Raw genomic sequence first — 21556 nt, 5'->3', positions numbered from 1 at the left:
GAGTAACTGTAAAGCGCAGGGTTACATTTTCCCCTCTAAACATAGTCTATGATGTTCCCTGCATCACATAGGGTGTCTGTGCATAATTTCGTGATTGTAAATGTGACGGTGCGGATTCCTTTAGCGGACACACACACACACACACACACACACACACACACACACACTACATGCATACATACATACATACATACACTCAGCTTTATATATGAGATGATGATTTGTGCTTCACTAGTGCATGAAAGTGGCAACAGTAAACCTTTGTAGTGAACTGATCATCAGTGCAGATTTGGTGCCTTCCAGTAACGCAGTTTAGACCCAAATTTGAGAGCTGATCCGCAACAATAAAGGAAGAGCATATACTGGTTTTGATCAGTGGATCAAATCTGCACGGAGAGATCAAGGGTTGAAGCTACCACCTGATGTGAATGCATTACCCTCTTGCTTGCTGTTATCCATGTCTTACACATTTTCTTCATTATATATTTTACACACTCAGATCCTGTGCTCCGTACCTTCGGTCGGTATCAACCACCTAAGCAACACCGGAGAGACTCCATTGCATGTGGCTTGTCGCATGGGTAAAACTGAGTCAGTGCTGGCCTTTTTGCGCAGCCATGCACGCTGTGATGTCCTTGGAAGGGATGGATACCCCATTCACACGGCTATGAAATACTCAATGAAAGGGTGAGGTACACTAATATTCCTTCAGATATTATTCCATTAAAGGGAATCTGTCAGTAGGTTTTTGCTATGTAAGCTGCATGCTGCAAGGGTTTAAACACAGAATTAAGGGAGGCCTGTCTTGTCATGGTCTGATCTGTTGTTTATTTACTATGTTTGATAAAGCAGCAGGACTTCTCATTGCTCGGGCTACAATGTCACATGCAGGCAGTCAAACACACCCCTTCTCTATCGACACGTCACTGTCAATGTACAATCTCTATAGAGAGCCTGGTGTGGGCGGGGGTAGCTCTCTCAGCTCTGCTACATGGCTAAATCTAAAATTTCTGTCAGAATGGCTGCACCCAGTAATTTAAATGATACATGGTTGGAATCAGAGTCTCTTTGCCTTTATTATGCTGCTCTCAGATGAGGTAGCAAAAACCTGCTGACGGATTCCCTTTAAAAAATTGGATTTTCCAGACTCAAATCACCATCTTGCGACATAATTTATTTCCTGTAGGTACCACTGCATTTGGTGGTTTTCATTGATGAATGCATTGCTTGTATAGTATAGTTATAGAAGCTCCAGATTTACTTTTTTAATAATAATAACAATATTATTATTATTATTATTATTATTATTATTATTATTATTATTAATAATAAATAATATAATAATAATATTATTAATAACGATTTATAATTTATCCTGGATGCTAGATTTCCAAAAGTGACAATCGCTGTTGCAGTCATTAGGTTAAATTTAGTTTTCAGCTATTTTTTTCAGTTTTTTTATTTTGTATTCTTATTGTCAAATGTAATTGACTGTAAATTTAATTAAAAAAAAAAAAAAAGCAAAACAACAACTTGCTTGTGTTTTCTCTAGATGTGCTGAAGCTATATTGGATGTGTCCGCAAACCAGGTGCATGTTGAAGATCCTAAATATCAGGCAATCCCTTTACATTGGGCAAAGACGGCTGAGGTAGGACATTGCTGGACATAAAAATATGAAGCCTTTATTTCGAGTTATGACTGATCCCATGTGTAATGGAAGTGCAACTATAGCAAGTGCCAATCTGGTCACTACATCACACTGTGGCGGCAGCTGGGTGCCACTGTGATATTTGTATAGAGCAATAACTGATGGAAAGTGCATTATACCTCCTACACTAGGCAAATACAGCGTTTCCCCAAAAATAAGACCATGTCTGATATTTTTTTTTAACCGAAAAATCTACTGGGGCTTATTTTCGTGGTAGGCCTTATTTTTGGGGAAACACGGCAAAGTTTACTGCCAAAAGAAAGCAGACATTCCCAAGAAGAGTAGAGAAAAAAAGTATTCAGCTCACCCATGTAAAGTCCTCCAGTCTGCGGCAGATGCACGTAGTCCCTCGGACAGGCAGGTCCGGTTCCAGGGTAATTGACAGCAAAAAGTGAATGGGACTCAGCACCAATACGAGTGAATAAAAATCTTCATGCTTTATTTGAAATATTTTAAAAATAGAAAAAAGGTCACAGATCATCCAAAACCGCCATGCGGCTTGCCGTGCGGCTTGACGCGTTTCGGACACAAAGGGGAATTAAAAAAGGGTCCTTATTCATAAGCTTATGAATAAGGACCCTTTTTTAATTCCCCCTTTGTGTCCGAAACGCGTCAAGCCGCACGGCAAGCCGCATGGCGGTTTTGGATGATCTGTGACCTTTTTTCTATTTTTAAAATATTTCAAATAAAGCATGAAGATTTTTATTCACTCGTATTGGTGCTGAGTCCCATTCACTTTTTGCTGTCAATTCCCAAGAAGAATCCACTTACCAGACCCCAGACATCTGCGGTGCCGTCAGGTTCCCCTGCGTTTCACAGTGGTCGCACCCCCTTCTGGCTGGTAGAAGTATCATTCACGCAGAGTTGGTGAAAGCAGAGTGATTGCGTGCGTGCGTGCGTGCGTGTGCGCGTGCGGAGTGATACTGGGACCCGATATGTGTGTGACATAGCGGAGGGATACTGGGACTCGATATGAGAGTGGAGGGATATGACAGCGACACAGATCACTGTGGGAGAGCCCATCCACTGTCAGCGCTTGCCAGCTGTAGTTATTCAGGATCTGGTGAGAGTGATTATTTTATTTTTTTTTTTGGGGGGGGGGTTGGAGGGAAGGCTGTCGTCTCCCTCTTTTGGGGCTGTCGTCTCCCTCTTTTGGGGCTGTCGTCTCCCTCTTTTGGGGCTGTCGTCTCCCTCTTTTGGGGCTGTCGTCTCCCTCTTTTGGGGCTGTCGTCTCCCTCTTTTGGGGCTGTCGTCTCCCTCTTTTGGGGCTGTCGTCTCCCTCTTTTGGGGCTGTCGTCTCCCTCTTTTGGGGCTGTCGTCTCCCTCTTTTGGGGCTGTCGTCTCCCTCTTTTGGGGCTGTCGTCTCCCTCTTTTGGGCCTGTCGTCTCCCTCTTTTGGGCCTGTCGTCTCCCTCTTTTGGGCCTGTCGTCTCCCTCTTTTGGGCCTGTCGTCTCCCTCTTTTGGGCCTGTCGTCTCCCTCTTTTGGGCCTGTCGTCTCGCTCTTTTGGGCCTGTCGTCTCTCTCTTTTGGGCCTGTCGTCTCTCTCTTTTGGGCCTGTCGTCTCTCTCTTTTGGGCCTGTCGTCTCTCTCTTTTGGGCCTGTCGTCTCCCTCTTTTGGGCCTGTCGTCTCCCTCTTTTGGGGCTGTCGTCTCCCTCTTTTGGGCCTGTCGTCTCCCTCTTTTGGGCCTGTCGTCTCCCTCTTTTGGGCCTGTCGTCTCCCTCTTTTGGGCCTGTCGTCTCCCTCTTTTGGGCCTGTCGTCTCCCTCTTTTGGGCCTGTCGTCTCCCTCTTTTGGGCCTGTCGTCTCCCTCTTTTGGGCCTGTCGTCTCCCTCTTTTGGGCCTGTCGTCTCCCTCTTTTGGGCCTGTCGTCTCTCTCTTTTGGGCCTGTCGTCTGTCTCTTTTGGGCCTGTCGTCTGTCTCTTTTGGGCCTGTCGTCTGTCTCTTTTGGGCCTGTCGTCTGTCTCTTTTGGGCCTGTCGTCTGTCTCTTTTGGGCCTGTCGTCTCTCTCTTTTGGGCCTGTCGTCTCTCTCTTTTGGGCCTGTCGTCTCTCTCTTTTGGGCCTGTCGTCTCTCTCTTTTGGGCCTGTCGTCTCTCTTTTAATAAAGTATCCTGATTGTATTCTTTAATAATTTTTTTTGCTGCCCAGACACTTCTGCTAGGGCTTATTTTTGGAATATGGCCTAATATTTTAATCATACTTCAAAAAGGCTGAAAATTCCTGCTAGGGCTTATTTTTGGGTTAGGTCTTATTTTCGGTGGAAACAGGGTAGCTGATACTTTCTGCAACATGTGCAGTTCCTACACAGGGAAGGTTCGGGATCTGTTGCTCATCATCATCAGCAGCAGGTTTTAGCTGTAACATACAGTTTTAATCCCAGTCACTCATCCCTTTATATGAAAGCTTGAGTAGTTTGGGGTTGGGGTTTTAACAGCTGCCCCCTATTTTGTCATGTATGTAACCCTATTAGGTCTTTTCTATGACACAGTCAAATAGTAATTTACTAACAGACATAATATACTGCAATACAGTGTAAAAGCAATCAGTAGATGAGAGGGCCAGGTTTAGTAGGAAGCCTAAAAAGCTATTTAATAAAAATTAAAAGGGGGCTCTCATCAGACATTTATGGCATATGCAAAGAATGTATCAAAATTGTCTGAAAGATTCATCTGACTAGTGCCGCGGCAGCTGAAGAGGAGGCTGCCCCTGCATGGCTCCCGCCACTTCTATGGGAGTTCTATGCTGGAGATAGATGCAATCCCATAGATGCGATCTGCATTTTTTATGCAGTACAAAAAAAGACAAAGGTCCATCAGATCAAATGAAAGATGGGAGAGCATATGAATGACAAGGGGTGTGGGTAACCTTCAGAAATGTGCTCCTTGCTCTTTATTTGGAGCAGCACATTACAACCAGTTGGATAGGAAACCTTACAGAAGGGCGTCTGCAGAGGCACAAAGAGTCAGAAGAGTAATACAACGTGATCCGTGGTCTGTACATTGTATCCTACCTCTATGAACAGATTGGCACAGGCTTACAGATTTTTTTATTTAGTGTTTTAAGCTGATTATTGTGTATTTCCGTTTTTTCTTTTTGTAGATGGCGGTACTAATGCTTGAGCGTGGTAGTAAAGTTAATGCTGTAAGTAGAACAGCAGAGACCCCTTTACATATTATGGTGAAGAAGGACCGATTTGACTGTGTCATGGTGCTCTTGACAAATGGAGCAAACCCAAACTCAAAGGGTGAACATGGAAACTCAGCCCTGCATCTTGCTATGAAGGTATAACATTTTTTTTAAGGGTTCACTTTATTTTTTCTCCTGTCTAAACCAAAAACAAGATTTTATGGCGGAAGGGATTTTACACACAACCCGGGCTGGGATATGGTGTATAATTGTATCATGCCAAAGTGGACAATGTAAACCGCTAAGGGGACATTGGCAAAAATGGTGAGGTGTATTGGTCATTTCAAGCTGATTTACAGAACAGTCCTGTAAATTGGTGGGACGTATGGATATGACTTGGGTTTTCCCAGACGTCCCACAGATGGGTAATTTTCTGACCTGATTGTGACACTCATACCTTTCCTGATGAATTATTGCACAATGGCAGGGCCATAAATGGGTGACCTTGGTTTGCAACATAGTTTGGGTAGGTACTACATGTAAAATGAATGCCAGTTCCAAGGTTTTCAAGCAGAACATTGCTCAGAGCACCACACTTTTCTGCCATGTCTCATCCTGGTGCCATCCACACGTCACTCAAATCATGTACAATCGTGATTCATCTCACTAGGCCACCCTCCTCCATGGCTCCATGGTTAGTTTTGATTGTCAAGTGGCCATTATAGGTTCAAGGTTTCATTATTATGAGATAATCAGTGTTACATACTTCACCGATCCACAGGATATACCATAAATGTCTGATGGAAGCAGGTCCTGCAGGTGGGAAATCTCCAGAACGGGGTCAACAAGGTCCAATAGAAAGGAATAGAGGGAGGTGTTGCCACCGTTCCATTCATATTTCTGTCTCGGTGCGATTGCCATTAGAGAGCTGTTAACTGCATCTGTCTATGGATATGCCATGGAATAGCTAAGATTGTAATATCCAATTGGCCATATTGCTATGGCTACTCGATTTACATTTTATACTACATGGGGATAGTACCCATTCTAGCCATTGTAATCTCAGTGCTGTATGTATGCAGTAGTCGCAGCCATGCCACCGGTCTGCACTGTCAATCAGTCAAGAACACACTGTCCCCCAGAATCCAAAAAGCCTGGGAGCAGGGGAGCAGTACGTTCCTGAAGGCAGAACATGGGACAAACCCTTTAATAGTAGCGTAGGGCAGATTGCTGTTATTACTTCACAACCTTTCTCAGCTTCCCATGTTGAGAAATAGGAAGACCACACGCATTCACAGGAGCCTAAAAGAGCACTTGAGTGATGACGTTCTTGCTGTTAACAAGTAATGAACATGATTGGTTTAGGGTTTGTTCACACTTTCACGATAAGGCCCTGTGCGCACACTGCGTTTTTACCTGCCTTTTTTTTTTTTTTGTTTTTGCTGCAGAAATTTCTTGAGATAATGGTTGTAACCTTTCTGCAGACATTCCCCAGCAAAACCTATGAGAAAAAAATTAGCCGTGCGCACACTGTTTTTTTTTTTTCTCAAGAACATTCTTTCTGCAGAATTTCTTGAGAAACAGAATGAGCATGTCACTTCTTTTCTGCAGGTACCTGCGGTTTTTGCCATAGATAATGGTAAAATAATGCAGGGACCAACCTGCGGAAAAAACATACCAAAAATGCATCAAAAATGCGGTAAAAAACGCATGCGTTTTCGGTGCGTTTTTTGACCGCAAATGCTATAATCTTTCAGACTCTCAAGAAGTTTATTGAGAAAAATCCTTTATCCAGTGTGAACAGAGCCTAACGATCGGTATATATTCCTTTTTTTCTTATTTATAACAACAAGGCCTATACATTTAAGTGTTTTTAATATCTTTATGGTATGTGGCATTTTTTTTCCAATGTCCCTATAAAACAGTAAATGTAATGTTTTTATCCAAATTGAAGTTGAATGGATTGTATTATTGCAGTATGGGTATTTATTCTAAATTTCTGCAACATTACTAAAACAGCAAAATAAAATGGTGACACTCCAGGCCCTTTCCTTACATTTGCATCAGTTTGTATGCACAAATTACTTCGTACAGTGGGTACGGAAAGTATTCAGACCCCTTTAAACTTTTCACTCTTTGTTTCATTGCAGCCATTTGGTAAATTGAAAAAAAGTTCATTTTCTTTCTCATTAATGCACACTCTGCACCCCATCTTGACAGGAAAAAAACAAATGTAGAAATGTTTTCAAATTTATTAAACAAGAAAAATTGAAATATCACATGGTAAATATCACAAGTATTCAGTATTCAGATCCTTTGCTCAGTATTGAGTAGAAGCACCCTTCCTTTTGAGCTAGTACAGCCATGAGCCTTTTTGGGAATGATGTAATACGTTTTCCACCCCTGGATTTGGGGATCCTCTGCCATTCTTCCTTGCAGATTCTCTCCAGTTCCGTCAGGTAAGATGGTGAACGTTGGTGGACAGCCATTTTCAGGTCTCTCCAGAGGTGCTCAATTGGGTTTAGGTCAGGGTTCTGGCTGGGCCAGCCAAGAATGGTCACAGATTTGTTCTGAAGCCACTCCTTTGTTATTTTAGCTGTGTGCTTAGGATCATTGTCTTGTTGGGAGGTGAACCTTAGGCCAAGTCTGAGGTCCAGAGCACTCTGGAAGGGGTTTTCTTCCAGAATATCTCTGTACTTGGCCGCATTCATCTTTCTTTCAATTGCAACCAGTCGTCCTGTCCCTGCAGCTGAAAAACACCCCCATAGCATGATGCTGCCACCACCATGTTAAACTGTTGGGTTTGTATTGGGCAGGTGATGAGCAGTGCCTGGTTTTCTCCACACATACCGCTTAGAATTATCCCGAAAAAAGTTCTTCGTCTCATCACACCAGAGATTCTTATTTCTCATAGTCTGGGAGTACTTCATGTATTTTTTTGCAAACTCTATGCGGGTTTTCATTTGTCTTGCACTGAGGAGAGGCTTCCGTTGGGCCACTCTGCCATAAAGGCCTGACTGGTAGAGGCTGCAGTGATAGTTGACTTTGAGGAACTTTCTCCCATCTCCCTACTGCATCTCTGGAGCACAGCCACAGTGATCTTGGGGTTCTTCTTTACCTCTCTCATCAAGGTTCTTCTCCCACGATTGCTCAGTTTGGCTGGACGGCGAGGTCTAGGAAGAGTTCTGGTGGTCCGAAATTTCATCCATTTAAGGATTAAGGAGGTCAATGTGCTCTTAGGAACCTTGAGTACTGCAGAATTTCTTTTGTAACCTTGGCCAGATCTGTGCCTTGCCACAATTCTGTTTCTGAGCTCCTTGGGCAGTTGCTTTGACCTCATGATTCTCATTTGGTCTGACATGCACTGTGAGCTGTGAGGTCTTATACAGACAGTTGTGCGCCTTTCCAAATTAAGTCCGATTTAGTTTATTTAAACACAGCTGGACTAAAATGAAGGAGGAGAACCATCTCCAGGAGGATCACAAGGAAATGGACAGCATGTGACGTAAATATGAGTGTCTGAATACTTATGATCATGTGACATTTCAGTTGTTTTTGTTTAATAAATTTGCAAAAATTTCTACATTTCTGGTTTTATTTTCTGTCACAATGGCGTGCAGAGTTTACATTGAGAACAAAAATTAACTTTTTTTGAGTTTACCAAATGGCGGCAACGAAACAAAGAGTGAAAAATGTAAAGGGGTCTGAAATACTTTCCATACCCACTGTATGTCTGTGTCATACCACACAACTTTTAAAAACAAGAAAGAGGGACTCATATAGCGGTGCGCTTAGCACAAAGTGGCAATTTTTATATTCCCCCAGAATACATTTTCCCTCCCCACAAAGTATAATGCCCCTATGGTGTGCACACACAGCTCTGCTACATCAAGATAACCAAACACGTCTGCTAATTCAATTCATACACGCAGCTTTGCTACATTAATACACAACCAGCTCTGCAACATAAATATACATGCAGCTCTGCTACATCAATACATACAAATACACACTTACACAGTTCTTCTACATCAGCAGAAACACACACACAAACACACACAGATTTGCTACATCAGTACACACATTTACAGACACAGATCTGGTACATCAGTACACACATTTACACACACAGATCTGCTACATCAGTACACATTTACACATACACAGGTCTACTGCTTCAGTAAATGCACACAGCTCTGCTACTTCAATACAAATACAGCACTGCTACATCAACACACATACACAGGTCTACTACTTCAATAAACACACACAGCTGTGTGACATAATACACATACAGCACTGCTTCACCAGTGTGTATATACACACACACACACACACACACACACACACACACACACACACGTCTACTGCTTCATTAGATATGTACATACACATCTCTGCTACATCAATACAAACACATATATATACACACAGCTCAACTTCATCAATAAACACACACAGCTAAAGTAGCGTAGCTTTTGAAGAATTTCTTGTGTGGGTATCGCCATGCCCATCCTACACATGTTCTGTCCATTTTAGAAAATCCACTCAGGAGTGGCATAAAAACGCAAACATTTTTGAGAATTTTCGTCACAAATCTAGCGACTAAACACTTTGATGAATGTGATTGGGATTTCTTTCTTGGGCACTTTTTGTGCGTATTAAAAAGTTTGTTCACTGCTAGACAACCCCTTCTTATCAACTGAAGTGGACATAAATAAAAAACATTATACTCACCTCACTCTCTTCCAGTGTCGTTGTAGTTTTCAGCGGTCATGTGATGTTATGTCGTGTAACCGCTGCAGTCATTCAACAGCTACTGATTGGCTGCAGCTTTATTTATTCCTTCAGAGTGGATTTCCACCCTCGCCGCATACTGACTCCAGTGGTCACGTGGCGTAATAGTGATAGGTGACTGCCAGGAAACACAGCCCCAAGGGAGGGTTAGCGCCTGTCCAGGAGGTGATGGGGAGCAAAAATCTGGTGACAGATTCCCTTTTAATTAAGATTTGGACTTCAGGTGACTTCTCAATTCAAATACATGGGTATTGAGATAACGGCAGGTGAATGATTATGGAACTACATCTTATCACAATCGGAACAAAGTTTAAGCTAAAAATTGGTTACTTGGTCTAAATTACCTCTCTCTGTGCTAGGATGAGTCAATTTAGTCAAAATTATCTGGATGTCCCAACTTTTATATGCTATACATCCCAACTCTTATATGCTATACATTATTTCTCAATTTGGGTACCATAGAGATATTTTTTCAAATTAACTGGTTGTTCAGGGATCTAATATGGGGTAAACAACTCCACGTATTATACTGGAAACCTTGGAAAGGGAAGGGGGATTGGCAGTTCCGAATCCTTGGGTTTATTATATGGCTGCTCAACTTCTGCATATCCATGGGTGGGAAAACCCAGGTGTTGAGGGGCACAGAGTCTCCTTCTCCAACATCACCTTAAATAAACAAGACCATACAAACCACTGGAAACTCATGTTCAGAGTTTCTCGAGGTAGATTGCCAACCTTGCTACTAATGCATCAGCCATAAAAACCCAAGCTGAAAATAATATAAACATATACCCTACTGTAACTAATTAAAAGCATAAAGCAGATAAACATAAGGCACTTAGTAAATACTATTTTAAATCAAAAAAGTGTAAAGTCATCCCATCGCGAAAAGGTGTACCCAATCGGGACAGTACCTACGCTCTCTAATATTAAAACCTCACTATTTCTCATCAGACATCAATCTGAATAAGGGCAGAGATTGGCTGGGTCCACCATGGAAGGTTAGGGAGTTGTGGTCTCGAAGGGTTTACACAATATACTTCATAATGGGAGACTCTGTGGCTTGCTAATTTATTCTGGTTAAATAAGTTTCAAAGTTGGGATCTGAGAGGTAGTCATAGATTACCTTACATTTAATAGGTGACTTACTCAAGCAACTTCCACAACTATAAAGCAAATTTGGAATTCCCCACTCTGAATTTTAGAAATATCCTCAATTGTGCCATGCGGTTCAGGCAGAGAGGCCTAACTTAGGTGGGTCAGTACCTAAAAATTTGATAATACAAAGGTTGACAGCCTTAAATAGTGGACTAATTTCAGCATTGCAGAGTGCCCGGTTAGTCTTGGCCCTAATGAAATATCTGATGCTTTGGAAGAATAAATGGGTGGGAGACATAGGCCGTAATGAAGATGGTCAGTGGCAAGATATTCTAGAGCAGGTGTCTCCAACCTGTTGCTTGGGAGCCTCATGTGGCTCGCGGACCCATGATGCGTGGCTTGTGGTTGTCTTCTAACTTGGTATATCTATAATGAGAAGGTCTCCAGATAGTGACTTTTGTGAGCAGCTCCACATAGAAGAGCAGATCTGAATGGGGGTAAGGTAGGAACCCCTGGATCTTGGTATACCGCCTTACTGTGACTTCTATGGAAAAGTTTTTGCTGTCATTATACAGGTAATGGGGGCTCTGCGTGTCACTACTGTGAGAGCCAGGAGCTGGATGTGGCTCGTGAACATCTCTTAGAGCTGGATGTGGCTTGTGACGAACTTTCAGAGCTGGATGTGGCTCTCAAGGTCAGAAATGTTGGGGACCTCTGCTCTAGAATGAGTTCCGCAGGTATCTGAGTCAGTCCCATAGGCTATCTCCTTTTATATGTGATACATCAGGTGTATATAGAACTCCCCAGTTCTTATTTGACGTCGGACTGCAGTCAGACCCGTTATGCTCTGTGATGTGCGGTATAGGAAAACCTGGCTCAGTCTGCATTAGGCGTCCATGGCTGACCATGGGAAGTCTTTCATCGGAACAGTATGGACGTGAAAGAGGCTCCGACAGATGCCGTGTGTTATTTTTCCAGGATTTGCTTGCCAGCTCCCCAATTTGGAGTCTTTCCCCAGAGCAGGACCTGATACCCTAGTTAGATCTGCATTATGCAGAACAAGCTATAATTTGGTAATTTAGCAGTATATTTAACAGTACAAGAAATGCTTTGTATAATCATGTGTTTATTACCTTTCTACAGTGGACTCATGCTCAATGGTTTGGCCACTAGATGGCGTTGCTTTACTTTTATCTTTTTCGACAGCGGGAATGTTTGGGTGGTTTCTGTCATATATAGTAAATGACTAGGATGATATCACAGCAATGATGAAGGCCTAGATATGTACCCAATGGTCATGGCTCAAATGCTAGAATCTTTGATGATCTTAGATCAGACCTAAGATAAGAGAAAAACAGTGAAGAACTCACCTCTACGTTATTCTTCCTCCACAGAAAGATCAGCTGGAGCTTATTAAAGCCCTCATGGTTTTTGGGGCTGATGTGGAGCAGGCGAATGATTTTGGGGAAACACCAGGTCTCCTCGCAGCTAGAGCAAGTAAAGGTAATATATTTAAATCACTGTAGTGGTAAGTTAATATTGGAAAATGTATATACAATCTATAGATCAAGTACATGATCATAACAAGCTATCAAACGTCTTTCTGCTCATGTCATGGATTAGGCTCCATATATTAAAGGGGTTCCTTCTTAGGACAATCATTGCTTATTACAAAGATCCTCCGGCAATTATTTCTAAGCTATGCAGAATCCTGGAAATATGTGTTCGAATTTCTTATAGCGCCAACACAGGGGGAATACGGCGTTGCACAGTGCCTATTCATATCTGTGGGTGTAATGCAGGACAGAACATGTTCTTGAGATAGAGAGATTTTATATTCAATAATATCCATTTTTGACTTCTACTTTCTGGGACAGCTGGGTAGCAATGGTGGAAATTACACTTTATGCAGGGGATGACATCCAGATTTACCAGACTGCTGGATGCCCAACCTTCCTAGCTCTGCAGTAGCACACTTTCCATCCCCATTACACCATCAATGGAGGTGAAAATTGAGTGACAGCCACTGTGAGATTCTAAGTCTCTTTTATTGGTAATCACTTGGCTTTCACCGAAAATTACAGACCTATCTGTGATCAGCACACTACAGAGCAGAAGAAGTTGAGTAGAGTGGATAAAGGGAAAATATTCTGTATGACCTGTCATGTTTCCATTTTAACGCCTGCTTGTTTTGTGCATTGGTGTCCAGTAGTCGGTCTTATTAGTCATTGAGAACATTCCTTAGGTAATGATGCACATAATAATAACTATTGGTCGCTAATAAGGCCGCCCACTGGACTCTTAAAAAAGTTATCCACTAAACTATCTCATTTCATTTTTCTTTGTCGCTCCATTGGGAGACCCAGACAATTGGGTGTATAGGCTATGCCTCCGGAGGCCGCACAAAGTATTACACTTAAAAGTGTTAAGCCCCTCCCCTTCTGCCTATACACCCCCCGTGCTCCCACGGGCTCCTCAGTTTTTTGCTTTGTGCGAAGGAGGTCAGACACGCACGCACAGCTCCACAGATTGGTCAGCAGCAGCTGCTGACTATATTGGATGGAAGAAAAGTGGGCCCATATAGGGCCCCCAGCATGCTCCCTTCTCACCCCACTCTTGTCGGCGGTGTAGTTAAGGTTGAGGTATCCATTGCGGGTACGGAGGCTGGAGCCCACATGCTGCTTTCCTTCCCCATCCCCCTCAGGGCTCTGGTGAAGTGGGATCCTATCGGTCTCCAGGCACTGAGACCGTGCTTCATCCACAACTCCTGGGAGACTGCTGGATAGGAGCCGGGTATCGTTCAGGGACATGGCCCTGCTACTTGGAGGTACTCTGTGTCCCCGTGGGGACCGCGCACAGCAACACTCCAGCATTGCTGGGTGTGCTAGTGCACCGGGGACCGCGGCGCTGACCGGGTTAATATGTGCCATTACACACTCAGCGCTGCTGAGTGTGTTTATGTATAGGGACTGCCGCACTAACCGCCGCTGCCAGGGAAACACTGCGGCGCGGCTGGAACTTGTAGTGCGCCGGGGACTTTCGCGCCGGCCGCGCTTTTACGGCGGCCGCGTTTATTACTAGAGTCCCCGGCTTTTTGCGGCCTAGTTTCCTTTCCTCCCGCCCACAGCCCTGACAGGCAGGGGAAGGGCGGGACGCTGCACAGAACGAGCAGCACTGAGGGCTGGAGCATGCTTTGCATACTCCACTCCCCTCACTGTGCACAGTGCAGGCACCAGCTCCCGCACTTTCTGAGCCACGCCCATGGCTCCCACCTCTCCTCAGGACGCCGGCAGCCATTCCTGTCAGCTCCTTGGACGCTACAGAGGGGGACAAAGTCTGGGAGACTCAGGCAGGGACTCTGATGGCCTCACAACCGCTTTAAGCGGGTGGTAAGCAGCACCTGTGGTGCTAGCCCCATTGTGCAGTAGTGTAACATTATATGTTTATGGTATACATATTTTACACTGTATGGTGCACAGTTGATTTCTGGCTATATACCCTATTGTGTTACTCAGGGAAGATAATAGCATGGCGCCCACGAAAGGCAGGGGTGCCAAAACACAGGCTTATTATGCTGCCTGCGCCGCATGTATGACCCCGCTACCGGCAGGTTCCACTGACCCTCATTGTGAGCACTGTTCGGCCCCTGTGGCACTTACTCAGCTAGAGCCTCTGCTAAGGGGGGCCCAGGGGGAGCCACCTGCTGACACTGTTCAGGTGACGGGGACAGAGTTTGCAAAACTCTCTGAGACTATGGCTAAGATACTAGAAGCCTTGCAGTCCAGGCCGGTATCTCAGCACAGGGACTCTGTTGAATCTTTGTCCCCTGGCCCACCTCAGTTGGACCAACAATGTCCTCCTGGGGTGTCTCATGGATCCCAGGCTGAGGGCTCTGACACAGACCCCGGCCCCAGACCGACTAAGCGAGCTCGCTTGACAATTCCCTTGACATCCTCATATTGTTCAGGGTCTCAGCGGGGGGAATCTCTAGTTGATGATGCGTCACACAGGTAGAAGAAAAGACCGGGTTTATGCCGCGCTGAAAACCACTGATGCGTGTAAATTAAAAGATTTCCTTTTTATTGGATAGTTCCTACGCGTTTCAGAGACATCCGTCTCCTTCCTCAGGAAAAGAAATCATATTACAGCAAGGCCGCTTGGACCTATATATCGATTGATATATATTGATATATAGGTCCAAGCGGCCTTGCTGTAATATGATTTCTTTTCCTGAGGAAGGAGACGGATGTCTCTGAAACGCGTAGGAACTATCCAATAAAAAGGAAATCTTTTAATTTACACGCATCAGTGGTTTTCAGCGCGGCATAAACCCGGTCTTTTCTTCTACCTGTGTGATACAAAATTCCTCTCCCGGGGCTGCAGCTAAACCACCAGGCACTCACAGAATATCATAAGGGGTTGTGACTGGCACAACCTCACCAGGTGAGTGCTTCTTTGTATTGTTTGTCCACCCTCATACCGGGTAAGACCCTATTGCGCTTTTTTCCCCTTTACAGTTTTACTAGTTGATGATGCGGACACAGCTGATCAGGATTCTGATCCTGAGGCCGCTCTCAATCTTGATACTCCGGACGGGGACGCCATAGTGAACGACCTTATTGCGTCCATCAATCCTATGTTGGATATTTCTCCCTCAGCTCCTCCGGTGGAGGAGTCGGCTTCACAGCAGGAGAAATTCCGTTTCAGGTTTCCCAAGCGTACACAGAGTATGTTTCTGGACCACTCTGATTTCAGAGAGGCAGTCCAGAATCACCATGCTTGTCCAGATAAGCGTTTTTCTAAGCGCCTTAAGGATACACGTTATCCCTTTCCCCCTGACGTGGTCAAAAGTTGGGCTCAGTGTACCAAAGTGGATCCTCCAATCTCCAGACTGGCAGCTAGATCCATACTTGCAGTGGAAGACGGGGCTTCACTCAAAGATGCCACTGACAGGCAGATGGAGCTCTGGTTGAAATCCATCTATGAAGCTATCGGCGCTTCTTTTGCCCCAGCATTCGCAGCCGTATGGGCGCTGCAAGCTATCTCAGCAGGTCAAGCGCAAATCGACGCAGCCACACGCACGTCCGCGCCACAGGTGGCGTCCATAACCACACAGACTTCGGCATTTGCATCTTACGCTATTAATGCTGTTCTGGACTCTGCGAGCCGTACGGCGGTTGCAGCCGCCAATTCGGTGGTACTCCGCAGGGCCTTGTGGCTACGGGAATGGAAGGCAGATTCTGTTTCCAAAAAGCGCTTAACCAGTTTGCCAATTTCTGCCAACCGATTGTTTGGCGAGCGTTTGGATGAAATCATCAAACAATCCAAGGGAAAGGATACATCCTTACCCCAGCCCAAACCGAAAATACCCCAACAGAGGAGGGGGCAGTCGAGTTTTCGGTCCTTTCGGGGCGCGGGCAGGTCCCAATTCTCCTCGTTCACAAGGCCTCAGAAAGATCAAAGGAACTCTGATGCATGGCGGTCTAAGTCACGTCCTAAAAAGGCCACCGGAGGTGCCGCTACCAAAGCGGCTTCCTCATGACTTTCGGCCTCCCCACTCCGCATCTTCGGTCAGTGGCAGGCTCTCCCGCTTTTGCGACACCTGGCTGCCACGGGTAAAAGACTGTTGGGTGAGAGACATTCTGTCTCACGGTTACAAGATAGAGTTCACCTCTCGTCCCCCGACTCGATTCTTCAGGTCATCCCCGCCTCCCGAGCGAGCCGAGGCTCTTCTGCAGGCGCTGGGCACTCTGAAGGCAGAAGGAGTGGTGGTCCCTGTTCCTATTCAGCAACAGGGTCACGGTTTTTACTCCAACTTGTTTGTGGTCCCAAAGAAGGACGGGTCTTTCCGTCCTGTCCTGGACCTGAAACTTCTCAACAAACACGTAAAGACCAGGCGGTTCCGGATGGAATCCCTCCGCTCCGTCATCGCCTCAATGTCCCAAGGAGATTTCCTTGCATCGATCGATATCAAGGATGCATATCTCCACGTACCGATTGCTCCAGAGCACCAGCGCTTCTTGCGCTTCGCCATAGAAAACGAACACCTGCAGTTCGTGCCACTGCCGTTCGGCCTGGCAACAGCCCCACGGGTTTTCACCAAGGTGATGGCTACTGTAGTAGCGGTCCTCCACTCTCAGGGTCACTCGGTGATCCCGTACTTGGACGATCTGTTGATCAAGGCACCCTCTCTAGAGGCATGCCAACACAGCCTCGACGCTACCCTGTAGACTCTCCAGAGTTTCGGGTGGATCATCAATTTTCCAAAGTCAAATCTGACACCGGCCCAATCGCTGACATATCTTGGCATGGAGTTTCATACCCTCTCAGCGATAGTGAAGCTTCCACTGATCAAGCAGCGGTCACTACAGACAGGGGTACAATCTCTCCTTCAAGGCCAGTCACACCCCTTGAGGCGCCTCATGCACTTCCTGGGGAAGATGGTGGCAGCAATGGAGGCAGTTCCGTTCGCGCAGTTTCACCTGCGTCCACTTCAATGGGACATCCTACGCAAATGGGACAGGAAGCCGACGTCCCTCGACAGGAACGTCTCCCTCTCTCAGGCGACCAAAGCTTCCCTTCGGTGGTGGCTTCTTCCCACTTCATTATCGAAGGGGAAATCCTTCCTACCCCCATCCTGGGAGGTGGTCACGACGGACGCGAGTCTGTCAGGGTGGGGAGCGGTTTTTCTCCACCACAGGGCTCAGGGTACGTGGACCCAGCAAGAGTCCTCGCTTCAGATCAATGTTCTGGAAATACGGGCAGTGTATCTTGCCCTGAAGGCGTTCCAGCAGTGGCTGGAAGGCAAGCAGATCAGAATTCAGTCGGACAATTCTACAGCGGTGGCATACATCAATCACCAAGGCGGCACACGCAGTCGGCAAGCCTTCCAGGAAGTCCGGCGGATTTTGATGTGGGTGGAAGCCACGGCCTCCACCATCTCTGCAGTTCACATTCCAGGCGTGGAAAACTGGGAAGCAGATTATCTCAGTCGCCAGGGCATGGACGCAGGGGAATGGTCCCTTCACCCGGACGTGTTTCAGGAGATCTGTTGCCGCTGGGGGGTGCCGGACGTCGACCTCATGGCGTCCCGGCACAACAACAAGGTACCGGTGTTCATGGCACGGTCTCAAGATCCCAGAGCTCTGGCGGCAGACGCCTTAGTTCAGGATTGGTCGCAGTTTCAGCTCCCTTATGTGTTTCCTCCGTTGGCACTGTTGCCCAGAGTGTTACGCAAGATCAGGGCCGACTGCCGCCGCGTCATCCTCGTCGCTCCAGACTGGCCGAGGCGGTCGTGGTACCCGGATCTGTGGCATCTCACGGTCGGCCAACCGTGGGCACTACCAGACCGACCAGACTTGCTATCTCAAGGGCCGTTTTTCCATCTGAATTCTGCGGCCCTCAACCTGACTGTGTGGCCATTGAGTCCTGGATCCTAGCGTCTTCAGGGTTATCTCAAGACGTCATTGCCACTATGAGACAGGCTAGGAAACCAACGTCCGCCAAGATCTACCACAGGACGTGGAAAATTTTCCTGTCGTGGTGCTCTGCTCAGGGTTTTTCTCCCTGGCCTTTTGCCTTGCCCACTTTTCTGTCCTTCCTTCAATCTGGACTGGAAAAGGGTTTGTCGCTCGGCTCCCTTAAGGGACAAGTCTCAGCGCTCTGTGTGTTTTTCCAGAAGCGCCTAGCCAGACTTCCACAGGTACGCACGTTCCTGCAGGGGGTTTGTCACATCGTTCCTCCTTACAAGCGGCCGTTAGAACCCTGGGATCTGAACAGGGTGCTGATGGTTCTTCAGAAACCACCATTCGAGCCAATGAGAGATATTTCTCTCTCACGCCTTTCGCAGAAAGTGGTTTTTCTAGTAGCAGTCACTTCACTTCGGAGAGTGTCTGAGCTAGCAGCGCTGTCATGCAAAGCCCCTTTCCTGGTTTTTCACCAGGACAAGGTGGTTCTGCGTCCGGTTCCGGAATTTCTCCCTAAGGTGGTATCCCCCTTTCATCTCAATCAGGATATCTCCTTACCTTCTTTTTGTCCTCATCCAGTTCACCAATGTGAAAAGGATTTGCACTTGTTAGATCTGGTGAGAGCACTCAGACTCTACATTTCTCGTACGGCGCCCCTGCGCCGCTCGGATGCACTCTTTGTCCTTGTCGCTGGCCAGCGTAAAGGGTCACAGGCTTCCAAATCAACCTTGGCTCGGTGGATCAAGGAGCCAATTCTCGAAGCCTACCGTTCGGCTGGGCTTCCGGTTCCCTCAGGGCTGAAGGCCCATTCTACCAGAGCCGTGGGCGCGTCCTGGGCTTTGAGGCACCAGGCTACGGCTCAGCAGGTGTGTCAGGCGGCTACCTGGTCGAGCCTGCACACTTTCACGAAACACTATCAGGTGCATACCTATGCTTCGGCGGATGCCAGCCTAGGTAGACGAGTCCTTCAGGCGGCGGTTGCCCACCTGTAGGAAGAGGCCGTTTTACGGCTCTCTTACGAGGTATTATTTTACCCACCCAGGGACTGCTTTTGGATGTCCCAATTGTCTGGGTCTCCCAATGGAGCGACAAAGAAGAAGGGAATTTTGTTTACTTACCGTAAATTCCTTTTCTTCTAGCTCCAATTGGGAGACCCAGCGCCCGCCCCTGTTTTTTTGTGTACACATGTTGTTCATGTTGAATGGTTTCAGTTCTCCGATATTCCTTCGGATTGAAGTTACTTTAAACCAGTTTTTAATTCTTTTCCTCCTTCTTGCTTTTGCACCAAAACTGAGGAGCCCGTGGGAGCACGGGGGGTGTATAGGCAGAAGGGGAGGGGCTTAACACTTTTAAGTGTAATACTTTGTGCGGCCTCCGGAGGCATAGCCTATACACCCAATTGTCTGGGTCTCCCAATTGGAGCTAGAAGAAAAGGAATTTACGGTAAGTAAACAAAATTCCCTTCTTTTTATTCATCAATCGTGTTTTGTGCCACTAAATGCATCCTTACTCTTATTATACAAATAAGAAAGCCGCGGAGACACCATCACGTGTTTCTCAACGCTGGCAGGAAACTAGCCAGGTCTTTCACCGGGAAGGAACAACCACGGGAAGGGCAGTCTCCAGTCAAGGAGACCACCTATACCAAACATGGTATCCATCCACAGACAGCCGTTTCGGGGTATTTGCCCCTCATCAGTGTGGAGTAGGAATCTGGCTAGTGGGGGCAATGCCTAGTATAAGACTACTTAAGCAAGCATTGTTGACCTTAGGGAGATACCCCGAAACGGCTGTCTGTGGATGGATACCATGTTTGGTATAGGTGGTCTCCTTGACTGGAGACTGCCCTTCCCGTGGTTGTTCCTTCCCGGTGAAAGACCTGGCTAGTTTCCTGCCAGCGTTGAGAAACACGTGATGGTGTCTCCGCGGCTTTCTTATTTGCATACTTCCCAGGGGGCAATGCTCTAGAATCACTGCGTTAAGAAACACGTGATGGTGTCTCCGCAGTGGATATGTTGATCTCCCTAAGGTCAACAATGCTTGCTTAAGTACTCTTATTATAGTAATATAAATATTTTATCATGCAGATAGCATCACTTGGTGTCTGCCAGCAGCAGCTCTGAAGTTTACATCCATCTCTTCCCCTCCCCAGGCTTACTGTGTGCTAATACTACAAGGTCCATCATGCATTGCTGCAGCCTGTTTGCCAGCAATTAGCTCACCTCTTCCTGTCTCCATCCTGTGCTGCTGAGGATATTGGGAGATACCAAGTATCAGAGCAGCCCAGGGTAGGTACCAGCCCATCTGCAATTGCCCGATTGCCAGTACAACCATGTCTATGTGTTTGATCTGCAAAGTTCAACACTTTTCAGCTGTCCATGGATTACCTAAACCCTTTTGCTTATGAAATGCAGATCGCAGCACTTCACTAGTTGTCGAACCCTGCTGTTACTGCTGATTGAAACTGTCAGCTCAGCTTATGTGAGACTAATTGTGTTTCACTCCAAAACATCCACGCCAACCATCAGGAGCCTAGTGACCTTTTCCTTTCGTTTTGTCTGATTTCTGTGCTGGAAAAGCAAGTATCGGACATAACAGGAGGAAGAAGGATCTGTATAACAATCCAGTACTACGTGAACCCTGCTGAGATGCGCTCATAGAAGCTATACATCAAATACTAGTATATTACAAAAGGTATTGTTTAGAAGAACTATGATATTGGGCGAGAAGGTGAAAAAGTAGTGAAAAACCTCTTTAAGCACAGAATGAGCAATAATAAATATAAAAACATGCTAGGTTCTATTGAATATTTCCCACTAATCTATATATCTGCTCCATATCCCGCTGAACACAGATGACTCTGACTTTCCAGTGTGACAAGATCCCTTTAAAGGGAACCTGTCAGGTGCAATATGCAGCCAGGACCACGAGCAGTTCTGGGTGTATATTGCTAATTCCTGCCAAACTGTCCCTGTATACACTAGTATAGATAAAGAGAGCTTTAGAAAAGTATTTCTAAAGATCTTTTACCGTATGCTAATGAGAGAGGGCACTAGTCCCCTGGGCGTTAGTTCCCCGGCCAGTCGCCCCCATTAGCATGTTAGTACACCCCTGTGGATGTGCTAACATGCTAATGAATACGCAGCGTCACAGGATGATCTCACTCACCTCTCCGCTGCCATCGCCACCCGACGCTGGATTTCGGCTCAGTGCACATTACCCCGGAGTTTGGGTCTTGCGCACTACTTCAGTTTGAAGCCAGGACGTGTACACCCGGCTTCATACTGCGCATCACCCAAACTCCGGGATCCTGCGCACTGAGCCGAAATCCCCCGTCGGACGCAATGGCGGCGGAGAGGTGA

The 21556-nt window shown here is 46.2% G+C and overlaps 1 protein-coding gene across 5 annotated transcripts in view; it reads left to right on the top strand.

Annotated features, from left to right (window-relative positions):
• PLA2G6 (phospholipase A2 group VI) overlaps nucleotides 1-21556 on the top strand; it is a 133508-nt gene that overhangs the window by 33392 nt on the left and 78560 nt on the right. For all 5 annotated transcript variants that reach the window (XM_075321820.1, XM_075321819.1, XM_075321818.1 and 2 more), the window contains exons 5-8: nucleotides 500-687; nucleotides 1553-1649; nucleotides 4807-4989; nucleotides 12123-12231. In XM_075321820.1, coding sequence (XP_075177935.1) covers nucleotides 500-687; nucleotides 1553-1649; nucleotides 4807-4989; nucleotides 12123-12231 — 577 coding nt within the window. The remainder of the gene's footprint in view (nucleotides 1-499; nucleotides 688-1552; nucleotides 1650-4806; nucleotides 4990-12122; nucleotides 12232-21556) is intronic.

The sequence above is a fragment of the Anomaloglossus baeobatrachus genome, chromosome 8, assembly GCF_048569485.1.
Source record: "Anomaloglossus baeobatrachus isolate aAnoBae1 chromosome 8, aAnoBae1.hap1, whole genome shotgun sequence".
In the NCBI taxonomy this organism is placed as follows: domain Eukaryota; kingdom Metazoa; phylum Chordata; class Amphibia; order Anura; family Aromobatidae; genus Anomaloglossus; species Anomaloglossus baeobatrachus.
This window is presented reverse-complemented; position numbering and strand designations above follow the sequence as displayed.